The 21,769-nt window shown below is 42.1% G+C and overlaps 1 protein-coding gene across 1 annotated transcript in view; it reads right to left on the bottom strand.

The window, feature by feature from the left end:
* Positions 1–11,247, bottom strand: part of LOC137352307 (lamin-B3-like) — a 75,825-nt gene extending 64,578 nt beyond the window's left edge. Inside the window, exons 1-3 of the mRNA XM_068017593.1 lie at positions 10,734–11,247; positions 1,577–1,733; positions 1,365–1,490 (exon numbers count right to left, since the gene is read on the bottom strand). Coding sequence (XP_067873694.1) covers positions 1,365–1,490; positions 1,577–1,733; positions 10,734–11,080 — 630 coding nt within the window. The 5' untranslated portion in view covers positions 11,081–11,247. The remainder of the gene's footprint in view (positions 1–1,364; positions 1,491–1,576; positions 1,734–10,733) is intronic.
* Positions 11,248–21,769: the final 10,522 nt, after the last annotated feature.

Here is a 21,769-nt window from a genome sequence, read left to right as displayed (position 1 = left end):
AACCAATTGAAATTTGCTTTACTCAAAGTTAAAACTTTTCTGTCTGTCTTTCCCTTCTCTCTCTCCAACCCAATATTAAATTCAATCACATTATGATCACTCTTTACAAGATGTTCCTCTACAATCAGATGGTTAACTAATTCTGTTTTATGCCTCATTAGTAAATCTAGTACGACCTGTTCCATCACCTGTTCTAAAAAAAACTCTGCTGGAAAACAGTCCTAAATATTGTTCTATTTGTTACCTTTATTACTTGAGCTGTTCTGCTTCTCCCAATCGATATAAAAATTAAAAGCACCCATCATAACCACATTGCTTCTGCACCCTAATCTTCATATTTATATGCCCCCCAGTATATCACTAGGTTAGCAAGCAGATCCTAGCAGTCATGCATTTGTTGCTGTTCCTTATTTATGCTCATACTGTTTATATTGCTTCTTCACCCTTACTGAAATCCTCTCTTTCTACTGCTGTAATTAGGTCTTTTACCAATATTATTCCCCCTCCTACTTTCCAAAGATCTAATAGCTTGTAATATTTCTCAGATGCAAAGCTGTTGGCCAAGTGGCTACAACGTCCAGAACATCATGCCCTTTAAACAGAATATATGCTTCTAACTCACTTGTTTGATTTCTTACGCTATGTGCAGGCATACAACAAAGTATTTGTGGCAAAGAAACAAGCCATTCGGCCCAATGTTTATACTCTACTCAAGCCTCCTGCTGCCCCTCTTCATCTGACCTTACTGAGATCCTTCTTTTCCTTTCTTTCTCAAGTTAATACAGCTTCCCCTGGAATGCAACTATGCTATTTGTCTCAACTACTCCCCGTGGTAGCGAGTTCCATGTTCTAACCACTCTCTGTGTAAAGAAGTTTCTCCTGAATTCCCTATTGGATTTTTTGGTGACTATCTTAGAGTTATTGATTCTAGTTCTGATCTCGCCTGTAAATGGAAACATCTTCTCTATGGCGACCCGGTCAAAGCCTTTCATAATTCTGAAGGCCTCACTTGTATCAGGTCCCCCATCTCACATCCGGGCACAAGTTTCCCAGACATTCACCAATGTTGCCCTGCACACGTACCCATAGGAAACGTCCTACCTGATTAACAAAATTCTGTTTGCGACTTTGTATTGGTTGTGCATGCTTGAATGCCTAATATAAAAAGGACAGCAAGGAAATCTGGCTATAGTACTTCTGTAACGTAAAGGAGGTGGGCGATTCTAGTCAACTGAGCCGTTCTGGAATTTAGCACAACTTCATGATCTTTAAACACAGCCAGTGCCACTGATCAATGAGAGTTGATCTTATCAAGGGATCTCGCACAAAAACAGTTGTAACTGCTTTAAACATCAGATGCATACCTTCGCATAAAGGCTTTTCTGAAAATCTAACTCTTCCTGCAACGTTTGTAGTCTGTTTGTCAAGTCGCATTTTTGTAACCTTTCATCTTGTAGTTGTGTTTTGGCATCATTTGCAATTGAATTAACCTAAAGTAAAATGAAACAGATAACATAAGTATCAATGTCTTTTTTGAGGAGGGGAGGGATCAAGGTTGCTGGTGCGCCAGGCTTACTTTTGCAAGCTGAACTTGGGCTTCAGACAGCTCTTTCTCCACGTTCCTCTTCTCAATCAGGTATGTTGCCACCTCAGCCTCTCTGGAATTCAGAGAACTTTCCAGGTCTCTTACCCGGGCCAAAGCAGATTTCAACTCCAATTCCTTTTTTTCATTTCTGAAAGAATAGAACATTACACACAGTTCAACTGATTTTCATTTCAATTATTTCTACTTGGACTGGAGTTAATTTATTTTACTAGTTCTAAAATTTGATATTAAAATCAAAGCACATCTGCTGCTTTTGTATCGAAGCAAAGGACTTGCAAAACAAAACACACTTCCTCACATTTAAAAAAAATCTTTCTTACAATTACTTTAAAAAGCACCTTTCAGCAGATCAGGGCTGCAGTAAAATTTGCACCCACAGATAACTAGAGGCCCAACTAATTTGCCTTGCATAATACAATGATAGCAGAGTTGCTGACTAGTTATTGTAATTAATCTCTCTCAATTAGTTTACAACACACATGACCTGGGAAAATGCAAGTGGTGGAGAGCTTTGACAAACACAGGTTCAAAGTCACCAGCTGCTTCCAAGCACGCGACACTGAAATTTCGCAGATATTGGGCTGGATTTTACAACAGACTGGTGGAGGGGGGGGGGGGGGGGGGGGAGAAACAGAACAGGTAAGTTTCTCTATGCGGGGTGGGGGAGTGGCATCATAGTAATTTAATTAGTCTCGGGAATGGTGGGAAGAGATAAAGCTTAAGGTGTGTGAACTTGGTGGGGGTTGGGGAGAGGGAAAATCATGTGCACCAGATAACTGTTTGGGGGTTGGGGGGGGTGTAAAAAAGAGGGCAGGTACTTAATTTTATGGTTATTGGGGGTGGGGTGTGGGGGGGGGAGGGGAGGGTCAGGATCAAACATTTAATTTTTTTTTTTAAATGTCTCTTTAAATTTTAAATTGCAACGTAGAGTTCAAAGCCCTTTAAAAATGGCGTTGGTAGCTGCACAGTGACGCCTGACTCCGTTGCCGGGACGGATTGCCCGCCCCCTCCACATCATCAGGGGGGTGGGGGGGCACTCCGCCCCGGCCATTTAAATGAGTCGCTGCGTTTAATATTGCAGCGGCTCTGAAGTACCGCCCGTGTGTGCAGGCCCCCATTATTTATGGCCACTGCCGATTTCAGCGGCGGCAATGTAAAATCCAGCCCACTGTATCCCAAAATGTTGTTTTCTGAAAGAAATCTGTTCGATCTGCATTTGAATTAATCGATATTAATGGCTTCCACCATCTCCCTATGGAGTTTATTGCACTGATTATTTCAGGTTCTACTGTTCTGGGCAAGACAGAATTTCTTATCAAGGTCTTGATTATCTCGTCCCTTTCAGATCCTACCAACAGCAATCATATCAGCTCGAAACCTTCTACTTTCCAGTCAGAACATGTCCAATAACAATCAGATTTTTTAATCCTCTTTCATCATTCCGATTCCTCTATTCTGTATCCTTTCAATTGTTGCAATATCTCTTTTTGCATTATGACAACCAAAACTGTATTCCAAGTGCAGTCATGCCAATGATTTATAAATAGGCAGGATTACCTCAATTTCAGCTCAATATTGAACGTTTAATCCATCCCATCTGATTTGCTTTACTCACTGCTGCTTAGCATTGTTGCAATACCATCAATATGCTGAATGGCTTGAAGCTAACATGCTCGAGGAATAAACAACAAAAGTAAATATAAAGTTTTGCGAAATATATATGTGATATGTAAACTAAAAAAACCTTTAAAAGGAATCATATTGATATACCATTTGTACATATTTTAATCTGCAAACAGGTTTCAATCAGCAGCTGGACCAGGGGGTCAGATGAATGTTCTACAAAAATATTTTGACTGCCTTCCCAGCAAAATGCCTGAAAAGCATCAATTCTGATGAGATAATGAGTGCCAATGGATGCTGTTATGAGTCAAACCAACTAGAGGCAGGAGGGCAAAATGCATTGCTTGGGAAGCAATTCCATATACATAATCACAAGCTACTTATGTAAATATGGGTTTATAATTATAGTTATAGTTATCATGAAACTGCAACTCATATGGATGACAAAATCCCATCAACAACAGAAATGGATGAGCTGGCAAACCTAGGACATGTTGAGATTTGTAAGCCCATGAACTCAGACACATCTATGAATAGATCAGTATGTCTACATGCATTTCCTGTCATCATTCCCCAAACCCCCCAACTCCATCATTATAAATTCCTCTTTCCATATTTATACTGGAAGCTGCCTCTTGGAGACTTGCCACTAGTGGCATATTGCCTCTAATGTGATGCTGCAGCACCATCACAGACAGAATGATGTAAATATAAATGTGACATGTATAATTTATGCCAAGAAATGGGGATACAAAAATTCACCTGGGGATTGCACTTGGGCTTAATTCTCTGTGTGTAAAGTCACATAACATTGACTAGCAAATGAAATCAAACCACAAAATTTAAATATGGAAATGACAGGGTGACCAGAGAATATGAAACAAGACTAGTTATATCAAAAGCTTAATAAATAGAATAGCCCATCAACTCTACGCTGCATCTTGGTAATGGGATAACAGTAGATTAGTGTACATTTCATCATTTCAGAACCCTAATTCTCCAAACTCTGCAAACAACTAAACAGAAAAATTTACTAAAGACTTTTGCTGTATTACAAACACCTTTGACGTATGTGTTAAAGTCATTTGCTATTTTTAGTATGGTACAGTTGTTTTTTGAAAATGAAAATCATGGACCCAGTTACATTCCACCATCTCATTAGCAACCACTTCAGCCAACAGAATCTGCAGTTAGAATGATGAAATAAAAAGGTGTCCAAATTAATCATTTCAACTGAATTGTGGTATATATGTTTTAGCAGGCTATTGGGCATTTGATTACATTTTACCAGCTGAAGAGGGTTGATAAGCTTTCTTTGGAACAGTTGTACTTCCACTAAGAGCAATGCAAGCTTAAGATTGGAACAATTACTTTGTTTTAAGTCCCGGAGTTTAGTCGGGTGCGCAATTGATCATCTAAAATTACTCACGGCTCTAGAGACAAACCTGCAACCATCAAATGTTGAATTCAGCAATAATCCAATCGAATTTGGAAGACAAAAGCTATTGTTGCACTCCCTCGTGTTCATAAGCAGCTGTATGAAAATGTCATGAGCTAACACAGTACTTTAATGGAAAGTCAAGTGACATTAATGGAACCAATCCCTTTTAAAAAAACAATCAATCAATGCCAGCTGTGGCTCAGTGGTGGTATTCTCACCTCTGAATCAGAAGATTGTAGTCTCACTCCAGAGACGTGAGCACATGGGATGCCCTGAAGTCATGAAATGTGCTTATATAAATGGAAGCACATAGGATGCCAACTTTAACCCTCTGAGACAACTAATTTAATTAGGTTAGAACAACATCATTCAACACATTTGCATGGAACATTCCAACTCTGGCCTAACTAATACCTTGTTCAAATTCAATATTGTTTCCTAGGTTTTTTTTATATTCAAAGCTCCTTTGCCTTTTAATGTTTAGTTGGCCTCTTTCTGTGCCTTAAACTTACTATGATTCTATGAATGTCTGCAATTCCACTCTTTATACATCTAGCAAAATAATGTACTTCACACTACTCTAAATTCAACTGAACCTGTTGCTAATCTGCCCATTCTGGAAACATGCCTGCATTCTTCTTCATGGCAGGCCATGCCTCGAATTTAGTATCAGAAAACTTCAACACTATTCTTCCTGAACCTGTGCCCAAATTATTGTTATAACTGGAATACAGTTAGCAACTGTAATAAAAAAGTGGGTAATTAAACTACAGATTTCTTTACTGCACAAGAAACTGATTCTTGTTGTAATTTGACCGAGTGTGGCATCAAGGAGCCCTAGCAAAAAACTGTGTCAATGGGAAATGGGGGAAAAATCTCCACTTGCTGGAGTCATACCTACAACAACAAAAGATGGTTGTGGTAGTTGGAGGCCAATCATGTTAGCCACAGGATATTGCTCCAGGAGTTCCTCAGGGTAGTGTCCTAGGCCCAACCATCATCAGTTGCTTCATCAATGACCTTCTCTCCATCGTAAGGTCAGAATTGGGGATCTTTGCTGATGGTTGCATAGCGTTCAGTACCATTCACAACTCCTCAGATACTGAATCAGTCTGTGTCCGCAAGCAACAAGACCTGGACAACATTCAGGTTTAGGCGGATAAGTGGCAACTAACAGTTGCACTACACAAGTGCTAAGCAATGACCATCTCCAACAAGAGAGAATCTAGCCATCTCCCCTTGACATTCAATGACATTACCATCACTGAATCCACCACCATCTACATCCTGGGCTTACCATTGACCAGACACTTAACCAAACTAGCCATATAAGTTATGTGGCTACAAGAGCAGGTCACAGACAAAGAATTATTCTGCAGCGAGTAACTCACCTCCCGACTCCCCAGAGTCTGTCCACTGTGTACAAGGCACAAGTCAGGAGTGTGAAGGATTGCTCTCCACTTGTCTGGATGAGTGCAACTCCAGCACCACTCAATAAGCTCAACACTATCCATGACAAAGCATTCTGCTTGATCAGTACCCCATTCAACATCACAACTTGCCAAGGCTCCTTCAATAGTACTTTCCAAACTCATGACCTCTGCCACCTAGAAGAACAAGGGCAGCTGGTGCTGTGGAACAACACCACCACCCGCAAGTTCACTTCCAAATTATACACTGTCACTGTTGCTAGGTCAAAATCCTGGAAACCCCCACCACCCCACCCCCCCCACCCCGCCCTCCCCAACAGCACTGGGGGTGTACCTACACCACGTGGACTGCAGCAGTTTAAGGCTGCAGCTCACCACCCACCGCCTCAAGGTGGGCAATTAGGGATGGACAATAAAGGCTGCCCTTGCCAGCAACGCTCACATCCCAAGAAAGAATAAAAAATTAATTCAGATTTTAAACTCCCCTGGTCTTTAATTGTGCTATAATCTTCATTGACAACTAGTAAATAATATACTCAGTAACCTCATATAAACAACCCTGTTGCAATGTCTATGTACATTATATACTAAATATAACCATTACTCAGTACCATTTTCTAAAATTCATACCTTTGGGCTTTCAATAATTATTACAGGTTTCTTCTAAAAAAAATACTCCTAGTCTTTGTTTCATCCTCAACTTAGTTTTCAAAATAAGAGTAGTTTTCTACTCAAATGACGATGTTTCTCTAAAATACCTTCAGAGTAATTTAAATTATTCACAAAAGTTCTATAATTCTAGCCAGATGGTTCCTGTAGAAAGAATATGGTAAAATAGATTGCCTTCTCACTTGTTAACGCACATCATGCTGTCCTCAGACAGATCAATGAGGAAATGACCACCACCCACATGAATTATGACACCAGGCAGGCTATTGAAGTTTAATCAAGGGGTACAGTGAGTGGGCGGGAAAGTGGAGCTGAATCCCAAGATCAGACATGATCATTTTGAATGGCAGAGCAGGCTCAATGGGCCATATGGTCTACTCCTGCTCCTATTTCTTGTGCTCAAGCATGGAGCCAATTCCTAATATCACACAGCTTGTAGTGTCTCACACAAAGACATGTAGATCGCAAGGACAGCCAGCACTCAATTTTTACATTTGCATAATACAGACATCTACATTCACAATACAATCACATACAAACCTGCATATCCCACACCTGTTCTATAAAATTACCATATCTGAATCCATCTCTCAAGTCTTGGCTTTGGTAATGTGATAGTTTCAACATCTAGCAACAGCTGTTGTCCTGCTTCGAAAGACCAGTTAAAAAGTGAAACTTCGTCTCAATACAAAACTCTCAACTTTACTTTCTGCAATTTTGAGAATTAGAATGTATATCAGCAAGTGCATCTATCAAATTAATTTTAAATGGTGAAGAATTAATTTTATTTAAAAAAGTTATAAAAAAGAGATCAAATGGAAGAATTTGGGACTTAATCATTTTGTACATTTAAAATAAAATATCAATATTCAAAGAAAGTTGAACATGGAAAACGTTGGGGAAAAAATGAACACTTTCCCCACAGCCAGTTCATGGTCCATTGCTCAGACCCATTAATCCATCATTCAATGGTAGGGTCAAATCTAGTTTTCCACTCTACCATAACCAACCAATAACTGCATTACCAATAAATGTCCTGAACCAATGATAGGTTAAGCTCTAGGCAAGGGTAGAATAGATAAATTTTACAAAATCATCACAAAGGAGTTCCTAAGAGTACTAAAAATGACCATTTGCTTAAAAAGAGAGATATTAATCTGCCAACTGGGTGGACCTTTAGACATGCCCATGGTGCATGGAACAATTAACACTTAACCCTTTCACATCTTCAGCAAGTGCTATAGAGACAATGATTACAGATATCACCACATAAAGGGTACAAGGAATGTAGTAGATATCTTGAAGGGAGTAAGATGGAGGCTGGCTTTAAAAGAATTTTTTATACTAGTTCTAACGAATTTGATCGGCCCATGCAAATTGACTATATCATGATGTCATTATTGTTATGAGAATCTCCTAAAAAAATTAGTTAAAAAGTATATCAGATCTCAATTACTATTACTAGTTTTCAGTGATTAATGCAATATTAGTTATGACTGGTTAATTCCATGCACATTAACTCAAACTTCACATGATGTAATGATTATAAGACAAAAAATGATAAGAAAGCACTTTTATCACTCACTGTAAAACAGCTGGTAAATATGTAACAGACTTGTTGACTTTCTCGGAGCACAAAATATAGTGCCATGCATGGAAATGTTACAAAAGCAAAGTCAACATGGAGATAAATAGCTCCAAGGGATGGCGTCAATTCTTCAAAAAGTCATCTTGGTGAACGATAAGGAGACAGTCCAAAGGGAACAGAATGTTCTCCACTTGGGAGCATTTTGAGAGTTAAAATGGGTGATTATCAGTGGGTATAGGGTAGACACAAAGAGCAGATATATACATGTTAGCAAGTGATTGAAGGAATGGTCCATTTTGATATGATAGGAATTGAAGAAAGGAACATGTACTTTCAAATCATGAAAATGAAGGGTGTTTAAATCTTTTGAATAAACTGAACAAGAATAGGGGCGGCACAGTGGTTAGCACCGCAGCCTCACAGCTCCAGCGACCCGGGTTCAATTCTGGGTACTGCCTGTGTGGAGTTTGCAAGTTCTCCCTGTGTCTGCCTGGGTTTCCTCCGGGTGCTCCGGTTTCCTCCCACATGCCAAAAGACTTGCAGGTTGATAGGTAAATTGGCCATTATAAATTACCCCTAGTATAGGTAGGTGGTAGGGTAATATAGGGACAGGTGGGGATGTGGTAGGAATATGGAATTAGTGTGGGATTAGTATATATGGGTGGTTGATGGTCGGCACAGACTCAGTGGGCCGAAGGGCCTGTTTCAGTGCTGTATCTCTAACTAACTAACTAATACACCATTTCAGGTCATTCCCTCCAAGGACTATGTTCAGCTTTGCCCGTTATAGACAATGCCTAACACACAACATTTCCTAATGACTGCAACCAACCAAAATCTTCACATCGAGTTCTGAAATATTCCATCCTTATACTTTCAGTCCAATTTCTAAAAGATATTTAAAAGCAAATTACTGTGGATGCTGGAAATCTGAAATAAAAACAAGTAGTGCTGGAAATACTCAGCAGGTCAGGCAGCATCTGTGGAGAGAGAAGCAGAGAGTTAACATTTCAGGTCAGTGACCCTTCATCAGAACTGAAGTTCTGTTTCAGTTCTGAAGAAGGGTCACTGACCTGAAACGTTAACTCTACTTCTCGCTCCACAGATGCTGCCAGATCTGCTGAGTATTTCCAGCATTTCTTGTTTTTATTTCTAAAGATATTTGTTAGTTTCTCTTTAAAAAAAGGAGATAATAAAACCAACAAATAATTTCAGAGCATGACGGGCCCCCCATTTTACTTTTATTTTTAGTTATTTTTTTCTTTTTTGTGTTTATTTTATTTTAGTTTGTTTCTACTGTGCCTACCCACTGTGTTTTTTTCATGTTTGCGCTTGTGGCTGTTCAGTTTTCAGTCCATTAACACCCTATCTGTACTAATGCTTTGTCTTTAGGCACACCATTAACATATTGTTCACAATTGCTCCATGACCTTCTGGTCAGCTATTCTGTGACCTTGTCATATCAAAACCTTCTCTTTTGTTATCTCTTGCCCAATCCCCACTTTACTTGCTTAAACTCCATTACATTTCTTATATTTGTCAGTTCTGAAAAATGGTCACGGACCTGAAACGTTAACTCTGCTTCTCTCTCCACAGATGCTGCCAGACCTGCTGAGTATTTCCAGCGCTTCTTGTTTTTATGATAAATAATTCTGCTATGACTCTTTCTTCATCTGCTACTCTGGGAGAAAATACATCTATTCTCTATTTTCATTTGCAGGTTGGCAGTTTTGTGCTTTTTTAGTTCACACAAACATCCAAGTTAAATAACCTGCCTATGTCCACTTTTGCAATGGTTCTCATCATCTTATGGAACCAAATTATATCCCCACTCAAAAACCCTCAGTGTCCATGTCTCTATAACTTTAAAGTCCCAATCTATCCAAAGTGCAGGCCTCCCAAAATTTGCAAATGTGGAATGAACAGTTTGTGACCATTATTGAATACCCTTTAGATACATCATTGTGTGCCATCACATTGACGTTTAGAATCTCATTTAGTCAACTGGCTGGTGACCACTTGACAATTCTTTTGATTTTTTTTTTTAAAAGGCTACGTGCATTTAAATCCTCTTGTGTTTCCTTTAGACTTTAAAAGTTCTACCAGGCAAATTTTTGAGAGGTTAAGGATGAAGGCCTTTTCCCAGTGGATTAGGAATGTCGAGGCCTGACTGTTGGAGATCCCATGTCTACCGGTTGGGTGACAAGAGCAACAACTATTAACTTAGTTCTCCACATAATTTGTCAATTTATATCACTTCCTACCATTTATAATCAGAACGGAGAAAATAAATGCTAACTTTTTGTCTGAAGGAATCCAACAGCTGGGAAGCACTGATGGGTTTCAATTGGGTTGAGGTGCCTGTATTGTTCTCACCTGCCCTGTAAGTTGCGGTGCTCCTCGTTGACCCTGTCCAGCTCGATCCGCAGCCGATCCCGCTCGCTGGCCGCCCTGTCCAGCGCCTTCCTGGTGTCGGCCAGCTTGGTCTCATAGCGGGAGCGGGTGATGCGGAATTCGGAGCTGTCCTCCTCTTGCGAGTCGGCCAGTCGCTGCAGCAGCGTTTGCTTCTCGTTCTCCAGCGAGAGGTTCCGCTCGATGCAGGCGGCGAGCCGGTCATTGAGCTGCTGCAGATCCTCCTTCTCCTGGAGCCGGCTCATGCGGATCGGGCTCTGCTTCACCCCGGAGCCCGGCCGGCGGTGCGGAGTGGAGGCTCTTAGAGCCATTTCCTTCACAGTTTGAGATCAGTTCTACCACCCAACCCGCAGTGCAACTGCATTAAATAGCTCAATAAAACACCGCTGTTCGTCACGGTATCTAAGATTAAAGGTCAGAAGTTGCACTTCCACCGAAGGCCATCATCACTGCGGCACGTCCAGACCAGACCCAAACAGAACATGTTTCTGTCTGGGAGGAAGGATAGGAGAGTAAGATCCCATTGGGTAGGTTTATATTGTGTCACATGGTTTTACTAAAGGATCTTCTATTCACCGTTAGACTGTTAGCATCGCTGCACCGTTTTAAAGTGTTATTTCTAACATGTTAAATGTGTTTGAAATAGAGTCAAGGATAATCCACGTGGTTTAAAGCCAACATTGGACAGATTTTGAGTGTGCCTATTTTTGACAGACGAGTAATGGGGAGTGTCATGAACAGGGAAACTCCACAATGCCTTGCCATCTGAGGAGGGAGCCCAGCTTCTGCATGTCTTTTCTCATCAAACACTTTGGGTTGCCACAGTGTCATCAAACAAAGCTAATCCCCCTCTTCGAGGGGCGCAACTAATAGTAAGTTAGATAATTTAAAAATCACAAAGCTTATCGAATTTAGTATTATTCCCTTTGTCAACTGTGCCCTCCAGTTCCTACGGTGCCCACCAGTCACAGAAGACCTCAAGCGTACCAGCATGTACCAACATGCTGCCTCTCCAGGACCACCCAGGTGTGGACAAGGCCATGGAAGATTGGGAGGCAGCCAGAGCAATCAGATTCTGGGTGTGAGATTTTAAGCTACCAGCTGTAAGCAAGATTTGATAATCACACAATTACTCCATGTAGCACCTCAGGACAAAACTTAAACATTTATTATTTCTAGTTTGCTGCCCCTGTTGTCACTGATATAAAAACAATGAAAAAGACTGCATTTATATAGTGCCTTTCATGACCACAGCATGCCCCAAAGTGCTTTACAACCAATGAAGTACTTTTGAAATGTAGTCACTGTTGTAATGTGGGAAACATAGAGCCAATTTGAGCACAGCAAGCTCCCACAAATAGTAATGTGATAATGGCCAAATAATCTATTCTGGTGATGTTTATTAAGTAATAAATGTGGCCAGGACACTGGGAATAACTACTCTGCTCCAACTTTGAGATCGTGCCCTGGGATCTTTTATATCCACCTGAGAGAGTAGACAGGGCTTTGGGTTTAACATCTCATTTGAAAGACTGCATCTCTGACAGTGTCGCACTTCCTCAGTACTGCACTGGAGTATTAGCCTTGATTTTTGTGCTTAAATCTTGAAATGGGACTTGACCCCACAACCTTCTGACTCAACAGTAAGTGTGCTACCAACTGAGACACAGCTGACACTGTAAGGTTCCAAATGACTGATTTTCTTCAGTTCTTAATTGTGTCTTATGCACTTTCACTCCACAAATGGAAAGCTGAAACTGTTTCATACCAGTGCTAAACATGAAACACAAATCAAGTGTGAAAGCTTAAATTTCCTGAAGTGAAGCAGAGAATTCCCTCCCTCAGGGAGTCTCTACTTCATTTCAGTGTTAGTCAGGCTCTGACACCAGTTTCTGGCTACATTTACAATATAACTGCAATGTTGGTACAAAATGGAATCGCTTTAAATTGTTGTCTAAATGCATCCTTAGTCTCAGCTCCCGGTAACTGTGGGAATCTCTCACCTATCAGAAATCATAGCTTTTGAGGTTTCCCCATATGTCAACCATTCACGTCTTAATGATTAAAAAATTTGATCTTCTGCTCAAGTATTTTTAATTATTATGAATCCCACTAGCACAGTGTTTTGTGCATGCATTTGAATACGTGTGTATGAAACTCTGGCACCTTCTACTTCACATCAATGGAGTTGATGGGCTGAATGGCTTTTCCCAATCCATGTTCATTTACTTTTTTTTATTCACTCATGGGATGTGGGCATCGCTGGCTAGGCCAGCATTTATTGCCCATCCCTAATGGTCCTTGAGGAGGTGGTGGTGAGCCGCCTTCTTGAGCCACTGCAGTCTTTGGGGTGTAGATACACCCACAGTGCTGTTTGGAAGGGAGTTCCAGGATTTTGACCCAGTGACAGTGAGGGAATGGTGATATAATTCCAAGTCAGGATGGTGTGTGACTTGGGGGAGAACTTGCAAATGGTGATGTTCCCATGCATCTGTTGCTCTTGTCCTTCTAGGTGATCGAGGTTTGGAAGGTGCTGTTGAAGGAGACGGTGAGGTGCTGCAGTGCATCTTGTAGATGGTACACACTGCTGCCACTGTGCGTTGGTGGTGAAGGGAGTGAATGTTGAAGGTGGTGGATGGGCTGCTTTATCCTGGATGATGTTGAGCTTCTTGAGTGCTGTTGGAGCTGCACCCATCCAAGCAAGTGGAGAGTATATCATCATACTTGTGCCTTGTAGATGGTGGACAGGCACTGGGGAGTCAGGAGGTGAGTTACTTGCCGCAGAATTCCCAGCCTCTGACCTGCTCTTGTAGCCACAGTATTTATGTGGCTGGTCCTGTTTAGTTTCATGTCAATGGTAACCCCCAGGATGTTGATAGTGGGGGATTCAGTGATGGTAATGTCATGGAACATCAAGGGGAGATGGTTAAATTCTCTCTTATTTGAGATGGTCATTGCCTGGCACATTTTGTGGCATGAATGTTAATTGCCACTTATCAGCCCAAGCCTGGATGTTGTCCAGGTCTTGTTGCATCTGGACACAGGCTGCTTCAGTATCTGAGTCGTTGTGAATGGTACTGAACATTGTGCAGTCATCAGCGAACATCCCCGCTTCTGACCTTATGATGGAGGAAAGGTCATTGATAAAGCAGCTGAAGATGGTTGGGCCTAGGACATTACCCTGTGGAACTTCTGCATTGATATCCTGGGACTGAGATGATTTTTAAGATGTCACATGAGTTATACTTTAAAAACAATATAGAAATATATAGAGATAAAACTGATAATGATGCAGTATGTGAAGGTAGTTGGTATGATTTGACAGATACTATGGAGTTTAGTTTTGATTCTTTCTGTGGTACATTCCGTGTCTAGTCCTATTATACATCACTTGTTTTGCAATTTCATAGCACATAATGGAAGTCTATTGGGAATTTGAAATGGCAGTTCTTTCACCAGACATTTCCGTGCAGTGCTAATGTTAGTCAGCTACAAAATTACTAAAATTCTCTATATTGTGAAGCACAGCAGTCTGTAATCTGTTATATATATAAAGTTATAATATGGAACGTGCACATTACAAAGTAATCTGTCAAGGGGCTGATCACAAACCTGGGGAGCAAAGTTTGTGTAGTCTATATTGTGACAAAAATGAAGCAATTTTGTATTAGACTTAGAATGTTGTTGGTTTCTTTAATTCCATCAAGGTATGTAAGAAAAAAACAACTTCAATCACAACAAAGATGCTGTGGTTTAGTTTGGTTACAATAGTTGCAGTAACTAATCATTTTATTTTATCCAAATGTCTCAGGGAGGGACCAAGCCATTTTCTTCAAAGATGAACATATTGTGAGATTGGCGCAAATTATTGGTTTAACAGTCACTTAAAGTTGTTTGATCCTGGTACTATTCTGGAAAATATTACTCAGCCTGACTGGATCAAATCAAGACATCTGCCTTTGGAGAATGGTATCAGGCCAGATAGCTTCTGTAGATGAGGATAAAATAAAAAGAACTGGCACATAAAAATACCTCGTTTAGCACAGCAGTTACAACTTTCAGCTATTTTCTAGTTACTCAAAGAGTTAAGTTTAATAACAATGGTAAGACTTTAGTGCGTACTCATTCTTTTTCTGTTTGATACATTTGTTTGAAGTTTAAAGCTCATATTACAATCTGTAAGGCACCAAATAATTGAGGAGAGATTTTTCGAAGCAAATCGCTCCTCCAGAACACCAGTTGACCCACACCGTCTACCCACCTTCTAATGTCTTCTAATAGTTGGAAGGTGGGGGACATCTGGAACCCTCTTCCACCAAAAGCTGTTGATGCTAGGTCAATTGAAAAGTTCAAAGCAGAGATTGATTGATTTTTGTGATACAAGAGTATTAAGGGATATGGAGACAAGGTATGTAAATGGAGTTCCAATGCAGATCAGTGATGATCTAATCAAATGATGGATCTGGATCGAGGGGCTGAATGGCATACTCCTACTCCTATATTCCTTCCTATGTACCTAACACTACGACCTCACATGTCTTCCTCCTACATAACTATGAATATGAAGATGACCAGCAAGCCAAGCAAATGAAAACTGTTTACTTTATCTCATGCACATTTTCTATTTTACAACTTTTTCTTCTCTTCATCCATGTGCAATCACTTTGTGCCTGGTAATGGGGGCCATTGACCTATTATAGACCTCGTACAAAGTTTTCGCCCTGTTGAAAGAGCGTGGGAGCTGTGAGTGTTATATCCTGGTGTTGGCTGGGGTAGCACCTGTTTGGGACCAATAAAGGCACTGGGTCAGAAGCTGGCAGGGGAGCAGGTGTGCTGTCATCCAGAGAAAGGAGAGCATGAGCCTCTGCCACAGAGCCAATGCCACTGTCATGGGGCTGCATTTCTACATTGCCTCTGCTTTATGTGAGAATAGAGCGAATGAGTGTTGTGATGCTCTATCTATGCTCTCCTTGGATTGACAGCTGGAGAGATGCTGGATCCCAGAGCCATGATGGCAGCCATCTAAGCACCTAGTGAAGCTGTCAGAGTTGAGACCGATGCTCGCTTATTGTGGGCCCCACTGCAGTACTCATAGAGTGAACTACTCATTCCACGATTGACTGAATAGTGTCCATGTGGTGCTGTGTAATCACACACAAGCTCGAGCTGGATTCCTCCGTGCTCTGTGCCATTGCATGCAAGATCTCTGGCAGGCTGCCTATTGTAGTTCGAAGGTGCTGGTGTATAGGGATCATTATATTGAAGTGATTTATGACTTTAACCCCTTATAGGGACTAAACCAAATCAGGAGTACATCCCTATGAATCTCCTTTAATTAAGTTCAAGCCAGACAAACTCTTACACATACTTATTTGGGTCCAAAGAATTGAACAAGCTTTCCCTCAAAGAATGAAAACTAAGAGAGAATATTACCATCTTTCGGATAGACTATTTTAATAATTATGGCTAAGTCATAAATATCCCAGATATTATAAGGGTCTGGGAATCTCTCTTCAATACATATCTCTCCACTTAAAGAGACATGGACTGGAATTTTACTGGCATTAAACGTGTCTCTTCGGAGGCGTCCGGATGGTAAAATGAAGCGCGATGACGTCTGGTTGTGTCCCCGGCGTCATTACGCGCAGATGTCATTTTACCAACGTTGAAAGTCGGGCGTGAGCGAGTCTGCGCTCGCCGCCCGACTGAAAGTAATTGAAAGGTAATTGAGGTCCTTTAGAAAGCAATTGACTGCAATTTTACGTCTGAGGTCTGATTTAACGTCCGTAAATCAGCTCGTGGGGTGTGTCGGCCAGCCGGCAGGTTCATAAGGGCTGCAGGCATTGATTCAGGAGGGAGTTGGAAGTACAATTTTCAGTTTTACTCTGAAATAATTCTAATGCTATTTGTATATCCTGACAAGGTGTGTGACTTGCAACTAGTGCTGAAGGAATCATCTGAACGTTCTGCACTGCTGATGGGGATTTATGTGGTGAAAGGAAGGGGATCTCATGAGCCAATCCTAACTGCTGGAAGCTAATACCTGTGGTCAGAGCATCTGGTGAGTAGTACAGCAATGGGAATTGTTCAATCTGGAGGTGGATCATCAGATAAGGAAGACCTTGCCCCTATGAGGGACAGAAGGACAAATGGGCAGGGGAACGTGCAACAAGCTGACCCAGTGCACCATCGTGATGTGGGAGGGAGAGCAGGTGGCAGAGTCATCCGGGAGCAAACACATGTCAGGATACGTGCCTACCCAGCAGGAAGGGCATACCGGCCGCGTCTGAGCTACCTGCAGCTGTCAGATCGCCAGTGCAGAAGATGACTGCAGCTGTCACGGGAGACTGTCACATCTCTTTGTGAGATGTTGGCAGTGGATGTTTCCTCAAACTGTATCGGAGACCATCCAATGCCGGTCGCTGTAAAGATTACAATATCTCTTAACTTCTATGCGTCTGGCTCATTCCAAGCATCAGCAGCAGACTTGTGCGGAGTCTCACAAGCAGCAGCACACCACTGCATCAAGGTTGTGACTGATGCATTGTTCCAATGTGCTAACCATTTCATCACATTCAAGCCGGACAACACTAGTCAGGCTGAGAGAGCCAGAGGCTTCAGCACTATATCTGGGTTTCCAATGGTACAGGGCGTGATTAACTGTACTCATGCGGCCCTCAGAACCCCAGCAGGCCAGTCGGGGGCATTATCTGAGGAGTTGCGAATGGAACTGAACACTATGTAATCATCAGTGAACATCCCCACTTCTGACCTTATGTTGGAGGATGTGCAGCAGCCCTGTTTTCAGCCACTGTTGGGGTCTTTTTAAACAAGTTATTTTAAGTCCATAAACAGTTCAAAAATAACTTTCCATCTGACGAAATTAATAGATCTTATTTTGGCAGGTGTGGTTTCCATCACACACTCCTGACTTGTGCCTTTTAGATTGTGGACAGGCTTTGGGGAGTCAGGAGGTGTTATTTGCCACAGAATATCCAGCCTCTGACCTGCTCTTGTAGCTGTCGTATTTATATGGCTGGTTCAGTTAAGTTTCTGGTCATTGGTAACCCCCAGGATGTTGATGGTGGGAGATTCAGCAATACTAATGCCGTTGAATGTCAAGGGCAGATGGTTAGATTCTCTCATATTGGAGATGGTCATTGCGTAGCACTTGTGTAGCGCAACTGTTACTTGACGTTTATGAGCACAAGCCTGAATGTTGACCAGGTCTTGCTATGTCCAGGTATGGTCTGCTTCATTATCTGAGGAGTTGCGAATGGAACTGAACACTATGTAATCATCAGTGAACATCCCCACTTCTGACCTTATGTTGGAGGAAAGGTCATTGATGAAATAGCCGAAGATGGTTGGGACTAGGATATTTCGCTGAGGAACTCCTGCAGCGATATCCTGGGACTGAGATGATTGGCTACCCACAACCAGAACCACCATCCTTTGTTCCTGTATAAGAACAAAGAAAATTACAGCACAGGAACAGGCCCTTCGGCCCTCCAAGGCTGCGTCGATCCAGATCCTCTATCTAAACATGTCGCCGATTTTCTAAGGGTCTGTATCTCTTTGCTTCCTGCCCATTCATGTATCTATCTAGATACATCTTAAAAGACGCTATCGTGCCCGCGTCTACCACCTCCGCTGGCAACGCGTTCCAGGCACCCACCACCCTCTGCGTAAAGAACTTTCCACGCATAACCCCCCTAAACTTTTCCCCTCTCACTTTGAACTCGTGACCCCTAGTAATTGAATCCCCCACTCTGGGAAAAAGCTTCTTGCTATCCACCCTGTCTATACCTCTCATGATTTTGTACACCTCAATCAGGTCCCCCCTCAACCTCCGTCTTTCTCATGAAAATAATCCTAATCTACTCAACCTCTCTTCATAGCTAGCGCCCTCCATACCAGGCAACATCCTGGTGAATCTCCTCTGCACCCTCTCCAAAGCATCTACATCCTTTTGGTAATGTGGTGACCAGAACTGCACGCAGTATTCCAAATGTGGCCGAACCAACGTCTTATACAACTGTAACATGACCTGCCAACTCTTGTACTCAATACCCTGTCCGATGAAGGAAAGCATGCCCTCTTGACCACTCTATTGACCTGCGTTGCCACCTTCAGGGAACAATGGACCTGAACACCCAAACCTCTCTGTACATCAATTTTCCCCAGGACTTTTCCATTTACTGTATAGTTCACTCTTGAATTGGATCTTCCAAAATTCTTCACCTCGCATTTGCCCTGATTGAACTCCATCTGCCATTTCTCTGCCCAACTCTCCAATCTATCTATATTCTGCTGTATTCTCTGACAGTCCCCTTCACTATCTGCTACTCCACCAATCTTAGTGTCGTCTGCAAACTTGCTAATCAGACCACCTATACTTTCCTCCAAATCATTTATGTATATCACAAACAACAGTGGTCCCAGCACGGATCTCTGTGGAACACCACTGGTCACACGTCTCCATTTTGAGAAACTCCCTTCCACTACTACTCTTTGTCTCCTGTTGCCCAGCCAGTTCTTTATCCATCTAGCTAGTACACCCTGGACCCCATGCGACTTCACCTTCTCCATCAGCCTACCATGGGGAACCTTATCAAACGCCTTACTCAAGTCCATGTATACGACATCTACAGCCCTTCTCTCATCAATCAACTTTGTCACTTCCTCAAAGAATTCTATTAAGTTGGTAAGACATGACCTTCCCTGCACAAAACCATGTTGCCTATCACTGATGAGCCCATTTTCTTCCAAATGGGAATAGATCCTATCCCTCAGTATCTTCTCCAGCAGCTTCCCTACCACTGACGTCAGGCTCACCGGTCTAGAATTACCTGGATTTTCCCTGCTACCCTTCTTAAACAAGGGGACAACATTAGCAATTCTCCAGTCCTCCGGGACCTCACCCGTGTTTAAGGATGCTGCAAAGATATCTGTTAAGGCCCCAGCTATTTCCTCTCTCGCTTCCCTCAGTAACCTGGGAGAGATCCCATCCAGACCTGGGGACTTGTCCACCTTAATGCCTTTTAGAATACCCAGCACTTCCTCCCTCCTTATGCCGACTTGACCTAGAGTAATCAAACATCTGTCCCTAACCTCAACATCCATCATGTCCCTCTCCTCGGTGAATACCGATGCAAAGTACTCGTTTAAAATCTCACCCATCTTCTCTGACTCCACGCATAACTTTCCTCCTTTGTCCTTGAGTGGGCCAATCCTTTCTCTAGTTACCCTAGATATATGAATAAAAGGCTTTGGGATTTTCCTTAACCCTGTTTGCTAAAGATATTTCATGACCCCTTTTAGCCCTCTTAATTCCTCGTTTCAGATTGGTCCTACATTCCCGATATTCTTTCAAAGCTTCGTCTTTCTTCAGCCTCCTAGACCTTATGTATGCTTCCTTTTTCCTCTTAGCTAGTTTCACAATTTCACCTGTCATCCATGGTTCCCTAATCTTGCCATTTCTATCCCTCATTTTCACAGGAACATGTCTCTCCTGCACGCTAATCAACCTCTCTTTAAAAGCCTCCCACATATCAAATGTGGATTTACCTTCAAACAGCTGCTCCCAATCTACATTCCCCAGCTCCTGCCGAATTTTGGTATAGTTGGCCTTCCCCCAATTTAGCACTCTTCCTTTAGGACCACTCTCGTCTTTGTCCATGAGTATTCTAAAACTTACGGAATTGTGATCACTATTCCCGAAGTTTAACATAACTTCTTCACTTTTAAATTCTACTCCACTAGAAACGAACTCCAGTCCTTTGCGTGTATGTTTGATGGCTTTGTTAACGTGCATTGCTACTTTTAATGATGTGTCAGTCTGTACACCTAAATCCCTTGCACCTCTACCCCACTTAGACTCTTAGTTTGCAAGGAGTGAGTAGGCTCCTTACTCCTCCTTTGGATCAGTCTTTAAATGTAGGCCACACCCTTGTGATCTTCATCTCTCACCTCTGCAGTCAGACTAGGATGCAAGCTCTCCCTTTGGCTAGCTACTTCCTGGACCGTTACATCCCACTGCACCCTAGCGCTCAGTGAGTCTGCCAATGGAGACTTCTCTCACCTAACCTCTAACATATGCGCAGTGCTTGACTTTGAGCTGGTGTTGCTAAAGTACAATCAAGTGACACAGTGCCATCTTCATGTCAGCTCCTCATCCTCTGGGTGCTCTATATTTTGTTGACTGAAAGTGAAGAGAGGAACAAGGATTAGTGTGATGGCTAAGCAGAGTCATCCCTGGTGAGACCCATCCCCACGATGTCTATGACTTGCTCTTTAAATGAGGAGAGGATCTGAATGGGATGTTTTGCCTTCTTCCGTCCTTGCTCCCTCCCTACTACTGTTTGCGAGCTTTGATTGGAAGAGTAAAGAGAGAATGTTACTGGTAGCCTTGTTGGAAGTTTTGTGATGTGCACATCCCAGGTTGAAGAGTAGTGCTGGTGTGCAAAGGGTGGCTGTGGTGTGATGGGCAGTAATAAAGAGAGTAGAAGGGGCAGAGTGTGGCATTAGGAGTAGACAGAGGTAGAGTGAAGAGTGATTCAGTGAATGGAGGTAAATGCTGGTACTTGGAAGAGTGGTGATGACAAGAACTTCAGATATTACAGGATTTAAGCAGACAGTGATATGAGATTGGAGTTAGGAGTTACCTTATTAACCTTGCTCAGGTTATTAAAAATCATCCTACATTAGAGCCAGGTCTGTGGGGTGATACTTCTGGAGCTGACACACATAACTACTTAAGCCTAAGTGTACCTCACCTTGAAGAGGTGCAGGCTGCTTTTAAATAGTGGCAGGAATGCCATAAACTGAAAGCTCCGATTAGGCAAGTTGCCAATGAACAGCGGGACTAACATTGGCACCCCGTGTAATTATAAAGAGGGCACCTGACCAATTTACAAGTCTTGCCCCACCCACAGTGACTAACCAATATTGGCCTGAAGAAAAGGCTTTACAGAAATTACAATATTTAAATCAATCCT

The sequence above is a fragment of the Heterodontus francisci genome, chromosome 38 (assembly GCF_036365525.1).
Source record: "Heterodontus francisci isolate sHetFra1 chromosome 38, sHetFra1.hap1, whole genome shotgun sequence".
NCBI lineage: Eukaryota > Metazoa > Chordata > Chondrichthyes > Heterodontiformes > Heterodontidae > Heterodontus > Heterodontus francisci.
This window is presented reverse-complemented; position numbering and strand designations above follow the sequence as displayed.